Source organism: Salvelinus sp. IW2-2015, linkage group LG14 (genome assembly GCF_002910315.2).
Source record: "Salvelinus sp. IW2-2015 linkage group LG14, ASM291031v2, whole genome shotgun sequence".
NCBI classification, from domain to species: domain Eukaryota; kingdom Metazoa; phylum Chordata; class Actinopteri; order Salmoniformes; family Salmonidae; genus Salvelinus; species Salvelinus sp. IW2-2015.
Window position 1 is genome coordinate 51,020,290 of NC_036854.1, and position 7,802 is coordinate 51,028,091.

Genomic DNA, 7,802 nt, shown 5'->3' on the forward strand with positions numbered 1-7,802 from the left:
AGCATGGTAATGCACACCCCCATGTCGCAAGGATCTGTACACTATTCCTGGAAGATTAACATTTCCCAGTTCTTCCATGGCCTGCATACTCACCAGACATGTCACCATTGAGCATGTTTGGGATGCTCTGGATTGACGTGTACGACAGCATGTTCCAGCTCCAGACAATATCCAGTCCAGACAATATCCAGCAACTTCACACAGCCATTGAAGAGAAGTGGGACAACATTCCACAGGCCACAATCAACAGCCTGATCAACTCTATGCGAAGGAGATTTGTTGTGKTGCATGAGGAAAATGGRGGTCACACCAGATACTGACTGGTTTTCTGATCCACACCCTTACCTTTTTTTGAAGGTATCTGTGACCAACAGATGCATATCTGCATTCCCAGTCATGTGAAATCCATAGATTAGGGCCTAATACATTTATTTCAATTGACTTACTTCCTTATATGGAAAGGGAAAGGGGGATACCTAGTCAGGTGTAGAACTGAAAGCATTCAACTGAAATGTGTCTTCCGCGTTTAACCCAACCCCTCTGAATCAGAGTGGTGCAGAGGGCTGCCTTAATCGACGTCCTTTACATGAACTTTAACTCAGTACAATCTTTGAAATTGTTGCATGTTGTATAATGGCGCTGGAGAAGATGGCTGCCGTTTACGGTCCCCTAACCAATTGTGTGTTTTTTTTCGTTATTTGTAACTTATTTTGAACATAATGTTTCTGCTAGATATCAGGACAGCGATTACTCACCCCATACTGGAAGAATATATTTTTTTCTCTTTAACAAGTCGGATGCGAAGGATTTACTCCAGACACCTGACAAGGCCCTCGTCCATGTCATTCACAGGAGAAAGAGACTTAGATATCGGGGACGTAGATCTGGGTGCCTTGTGAGGATCCGGTGGCGAGTGGGTAATCTGCCTTTACCATCGACCCTATTAGCCAATGTACAATCTGGATAATAAAATAGACGAACTACGAGCACGTACATCCTACCAACGGGACATTCTTATGTTTCACCGAGTCGTGGCTGAATGATGACATGAATAACATACAGCTGGCGGGTTTTACACTTTTTCGGCAGGATAGAACAGCTGCCTCTGATAAGACAATGGGTGGCGGTCTAAGTATTTTTGTAAACAACAGCTGGTGCACGAAATCTAAGGAAGTCTCAAGGTTTTGCTCGCCTGAGGTAGAGTATCTCATGATAAGCTGTAGAACACTCAATGAGCTGTATACGGCCATAAGAAAACAGGAAGACGCTCATCCAGAGGCGGCGCTCCTAGTGGCCGGGGACTTTAATGCAGGGAAACTTAAATCAGTTTTACCTAATATCTATCAGCATGTTAAATGTGGAACAAGAGGGAAAAGAAACTCTAGTCCACCTTTACTCCACACAAAGAGACGTGTACAAAGCTCTCCCTCGCTCTCCGTTTGACAAATCTGACCATAATTCTATCCTCCTGATTCCTGCTTACAAGCAAAAACTAAAGCAGGAAGCATCAGTTACTCGATCAATAAAAAAAGATGAAGCAGATGCTAAGCTACAGGACTGGGCTAAGCTTCCTGCCATCCAGGACCTCTATACCAGGCAGTGTCAGAGGAAGGCCCTAAAAATTGTCAAAGACTCCAGCCACCCTAGCCATAGACTGTTCTCTCTGCTAACGCACGGAAAGCGGTACCGGAGCGCCAAGTCTAGGTGCAAAAGACTTCATAACAGCTTCTACCCCCAAGCCATAAGACTCCTAAACAGTTGATCAAATGGCTACCCAGACTATTTGCATGCACGCCCCGATCCCCCCCTTCTATTTTTACGCTGCTGCTACTCTCTGTTTATTATCTATGCATAGTCACTTTAACTCTACCTACATGTACATATTACTCAAATTACCTTGACTAACCAGTGCCCCCGCACATTGGACTCTGGAACTCTCGTACACCCTGTATATAGCCTCGCAATTGTTTTAATTATTGTAACTGTTATTTTACCATTATTTACTTATCTAATTTTTACTTAATCATTATTTTTTCTTAAAACTGCTTGTTAGCGTTAGGGCTTTTTAAGTAAGCATTTCACTGTAAGGTCTACACCTGTTCTGTAATGGCGGACGTGATTTGATGTGATTTGATTTGATTGTGCGTTTATATTTTGTTCAGTGTACAAAGAAATGTCAATAAGAAAAATAGGTAAAACAAAACGAATGCATCTAGTTTGCCGTTTTCCAGCTTCAGTCTGAAGTGATTGTGTTTGCTGTTTATTTGGCTAGCTAGCAAGAGTGGAAGAGCCTCCATAGCAACCATTTTTTTGCCATAGCAACCTGCAAAGTTCTGTAACTATCAACCAGTGCTTGGGTAGTTTTACTTTACATGGCAGTCAATACGAATAAAACTAACGACCAGAGAACACCTAAAATTGCACTTGACATCCAGTGCACTTGACAACCAGTGCTGGTAACTTGTTGTATTAAAGCAATAATACACTTGAGTCCATGTGTTATGACATTTTTATAATGGCTGTGGTGTTCTAACCACGTCACAGCCATGATAAAAATGTCATAACACATTGCCTCATGTAGAGCGATATGGCCAAAATATCATATCACAATACTTTTMACATTTTTGACAGTATTTTATGTTTTTGAATAATACAAGTTCTAAATTTGCTTTATGAGTAGTTCATGACCCTAGGGTGGCAACATATAAATTATAAGCGATTTCAATCAGYCTTTCTCCATTCTGATTGTTTTATACTGTTTCAATCCAATAATGGAAATAGAATGATTATTCMAATTCTTTAGTTGGAATATCGTGGGCAGCCCCTTGAATTCATTGTTGTTTGACATGACAACGAATGAATAAGCCAGGGAGGAATTATTGGCAGGGTCAGAACCAAAGTGTTGGTCAGTGTTTCCAGGTGACCCTAATTAGATTGTACATTACATGTTTTCTTACCTCATGTAGCTTCACCTATTCCTCTCTGATTTAGAAGATACTMTTGCACAAACAACATGCTTATCTAGGCCTACACCAGCACAGGTACCAGGCTGTACTAGCRAGCTAGCTATGTTTGCTCTGACTCTTAGTACARTTAGCAAGCTAGCTAGCCAGCRAACTAGRGYTTGATTAGCATTAGCGACTAACACAATTTTATTTTAGCATCAACTTGCTACGAAAAGACAAACTAGCAGACCGTAGTTTGCAGACAGTAYGATACACAAARTAATAMTGTAATTATAGAACGCTTGTGGAAATCAGCATGTCACCAACATCTTGTTGCATCCCTCTGAGCATGCAGAGTGAACGGCAAGAAAGTGCCGTCGAGCAACTGCTCTTTCCTTGAGTGACACAGGGTAGGGCTTGGTGTAGTTAGTGGCATACAGCAGGAGGAGAGGAGAGGGAGAAAGACGACTCAAGTAGCAAATGGAGTAAACAAAAAAAACTGACATTACACGCGCCAGAGTTGCGTATCACATTTAACAAACCAAACATTGAAATACCATTCTAGAACGTAGAGTCACTAGTCTCATGTATTGTTGCTTAATTATTTATAAAACCCTCTTAGGCCTCACTCCCCAATCGCTGGAAGATTAACATTTCCCAGTTTCTTCCTGGCCCCTGCATACTCACCAGACAAGTACTCTTGAGCATGTTTTTTGGGATGCTCTGGATTGACGTGTACGACGCAGTTCAGTTCCCAACAATATCCGCAGTCAACTTCACACACAGCCATTGAAGAGAAGTGGGACAACGATTAACAGGCCCACAATCAGCCTGATCCACTCTATGCGAAGGAGATTTGTTGTGCTGCATGAGGAAAATGGCGGTCACACCAGATACTGACTGGTTTTCTGATCACCACCTACCTTTTTTGAAGGTATCTGTGACAACAGTGCAATATCTCTTGCATTCCCAGTCATGTGAAAATCCATAGATTATAGGGCCTAATACATTTATTTCATGACTTACTTCCTTATATGGCAAGGGAAAGGGGATACCTAGTCAGGTGATTAGAAACTGAAAGCATTCAACTGAAAATGTGTCTTCCGCGTTTAACCCAACCCTCTGAATAGAGTGGTGCAGAGGGCTGCTTATCGCGTCCTTTACATGAACTTTAAACTCAGTAGATCTTTGAAATTGTTGCATGTTGTATAATGGCGCTGGGAAGATGGCTTGCAGTTTAACGGTCCCCTAACCATTGTGGTGTTTTTTTCGTTATTTGTATTTATTTTTGACATAATGTTTCTGCCTAGATATCAGGACAGCGATTACCACCTTGCCCATACTGGAAATCATTTTTTTTTCTCTTTTAACAAGTCGGATGCGAAAGGATTTACTCAGACAGCCTGACAGGCCCGTCGTCCATGTCATTCACAGGAGAAAGAGACTTAGATACGGGGAGTAGCATCTGGGTGCCTTGTGAGGATCCGGTGGCGAGTGGGTAATCTGCTTTACATCGACCCTATTAGCCCATGTAACATCTGATAAATAAAATAGACGAACTACGAGCACGTACATCCTAACAACGGGACATTCTTATTTTCACGAGTCGTGGCTGAATGATGGACAATGACTAACATACAGCTGGCGGGTTTTTACACTTTTTTCGGCAGGATAGAACAGCTGCCTCTGATAATAAATGGGTGGCGGTCTAGTATTTTTGTAAACAACAGCTGGTGCATCGAAATCTAAGAGTCTCAAGGTTTGTTGCTCGCCTGAGGTAGAGTATCTCATGATAAGCTGTAGACTCAATGAGCTGTTATACGGCCATAAGAAACAGGAAGTACGCTCATCCAGAGGCGGCGCTCCTAGTGGCCGGGGACTTTAATGCAGGGAAAACTTAAATCAGTTTTACCTAATATCTATCAGCATGTTAAATGTGGATACAAGAGGGAAAAAGAAACCTCTAGTCCACTTACTCACACAAAGAGCGTTACAAAGCTTCCTCGCTCTCCGTTTGACAAATCTGACATAATTCTATCTCCTGATTCTCCTGCTTACAGCACAAACTAAAGCAGGAAGCATCAGTTAAATCGATCAATAAAAAAGATGAATAGCAGATGCTAAGCTACAGGACTGGGCTTAAGCTTCTGCCACCAGGACCTCTATATCAGGCAGTGTCAGAGGGGCCTAAAAAATTTGTCAAAACTCCAGCCGACCCTAGCCATAGACTGTTTTCTGCCTAACGCACGAGAAAGCGTTACCGGGAGCGCCAAGCTCTAGGTGCAAAAGACTTCATAACAGCCTCTCCCAAGCAGAAGATCCTAAACCAGTTGATCAAATGGCTACCCAGACTATTTGCATGCCGCCCCACCCCCCCTATTTTTACGCTGCTGCTATCTCTGTTTATTATCTATGCATAGTCACTTTTAACTCTACCTACATGTACATATTACTCAAATTACCTTGACTAACCAGTGCCCCCGCACATTGACTCTGGAACTCTCGTCACCCTGTATATAGCTGAAATTGTTTTAATTATTGTAACTGTTATTTTACATTATTTACTTATCTTAATTTTTAACTTAATCATTATTTTTTCTTAAAACTGCTTGTTGTGTTAGGGCTTTTTAAGATAAGCATTTCACTGTAAGGTCTACACCTGTTCTCTCAATGGCGGACGTGATTTGAGTGTGATTTGATTTGATTGCTGCGTTTATATTTTGTTCAGTGTACAAAGAAATGTCAACTAAGAGAAAATAGGTAAAACAAAACGAATGCATCTAGTTGTGCCGTTTTCCAGCTTCAGTCTGAAGTGTTGTGTTTGCTGTTTATTTGGCTAGCTAGCAAGAGTGGAAGAGCTCCATAGCAACCATTTTTTTGCCATAGCAACCTGCAAAGTTCTGTAACATCAACCAGTGCTTGGGTAGTTTTACTTTACATGGCAGTCAATACGAATAAAACCTAACGACCAGGAGAACACTACAATTGCACTTGACATCCAGTGCACTTGACAACAGTGCTGGTAACTGTTGTATTAAGCAATAATACACTTGAGTCCATGTTGTTATGATATTTTTATATGGCTGTGGTGTGTCTAATACCACGTCACAGCCTGATAGAAAATGTCATTAACACATTGCCATGTAGAGCGATATGGCAAAATATCATATGCAAATTTTTATCATTTTTGACAGTATTTTATGTTTTTGAATAATACAAGTTCTAATTTGCTTTATGAGTAGTTCATGACCCTAGTGGTGGCAACATTAAATTAATAAGCGATTTCATCAGGCTTTCTCCATTTCTGATTGTTTTATACTGCTTCAATCCAATAATGGAAATAGACATGATTATTCTAATTCTTTAGTTGGATATCGTGGGCAGCCCTTGAATTCATTGTTGTTTTGACATGACAACGAGATGAATAAGCCAGGGAGGAAATTATTGGCAGGGTCAGAACAAAGTGTTGGTCAGTGTTTCCAGGTGACCCTAATTAGATTGTAATTACATGTTTTCTTACCTCATGTAGCTTTCACCTATTCCTCTCTGATTTAGAAGATACTTTGCACAAACAACATGCACTTATCTAGGCCTACACCAGCCAGGCTACCAGGCTGGTACTAGCAGCTAGCTATGTTTGCTCTGACTCTTAGTACATTAGCAAGCTAGCTAGCAGCAACTAGGGATTGATTAGCATTAGCGACTAACACAATTATTTTAGCATCAAACTTGCTACGAAAAGACAAACTAGCAGACCGTAGTTTGCAGACAGTAGATACACAAATAATAGTAATTATAGAACGCTTGTGGAATCAGCATGTCACAACATCTTGTTGCATCCCTCTGAGCATGCAGAGTAACGGCAAGAAAGTGCCGTCGAGCACTGCTCTTTCCTTGAGTGACATCAGTGGTAGGGCTTTGTGTAGTTAGTGGCATGAGGAGGAGAGGAGAGGGAGAAGACGACTCAAGTAGCAAATGGAGTAAACAAAAAAATCGACATTACACGTGCCAGAGTTGCGTTCAACATTTAAAAACAAACATTGAAATACCATTCTAGAACGTAGAGTCACTAGTCTCATGTATTTTGCTTAATTATTTATAAAACCCTTAGGCCTCACTCCCCGTATCTGAGATACCTACTGCAGCCCTCATCCTCCACTAACAACAACCTGTTCAGCTAGTCACGATTCTGTTTTAAGTCAAAAAATATGGTCATCCTCTTTCAGTTGTCTCAGGAGGCTAGTGACTGGAATGAGCTGTAAAAACATCAAACTGGACAGTTTTTTATCTCAATCTTCATTCAAAGACTCAATCGTGGACCCTCTACTGACAGTTGTGGCTGCTTCGTTGGTGTATTGTGGTTCTCTGCTTCTTGCCCTTGTGCTGTTGTCGTGTCAATAAAGTTTGTACATATTTTGTGCTGCTACCAATGTTTGGGTGCTGCTGCCATGTTGTGTGCTACCAGTTGTTGTCATGTTGTGTTGCTGCCATGCTGTGTTGTTGTCTAGGTCTCTCTTTAATTTAGTGTTGTGTTGTCTCTCTTGTCGTGATGTGTGTTTTGTCCTATATTTTATATTTTATTTTTTATTTAAATCCCAGCCCCCGTCCCGCAGGAGGCCTTTTGCCAATTGTAAATAAGAATTTGTTCTTAACTGACTTGCCTAGTTAAATAAAGATTAAATAAAAAATAAAAAAACGACAAAATAATTTGTTTTTGTGCAACTGAGCAAGACACTGTTTTTCCTGAACCATGTGACTGAGTACTCAAACACTGGTTGGAGTTGTTGCTTGGGCATATGTTAGTTGTCTTACCTTCAGTGGGGACGCTGGTTGGGGTGGGATGTGGACGAGTGGCTA

The 7,802-nt window shown here is 41.1% G+C and overlaps 1 protein-coding gene across 1 annotated transcript in view; it reads right to left on the reverse strand.

Annotated features, from left to right (window-relative positions):
• The window catches only part of LOC111973179 (plexin domain-containing protein 2-like), a 199,547-nt gene that overhangs the window by 56,409 nt on the left and 135,336 nt on the right, over nt 1–7,802 (reverse strand). The window contains exon 12 of the mRNA XM_024000446.2: nt 7,758–7,799. Coding sequence (XP_023856214.1) covers nt 7,758–7,799 — 42 coding nt within the window. The remainder of the gene's footprint in view (nt 1–7,757; nt 7,800–7,802) is intronic.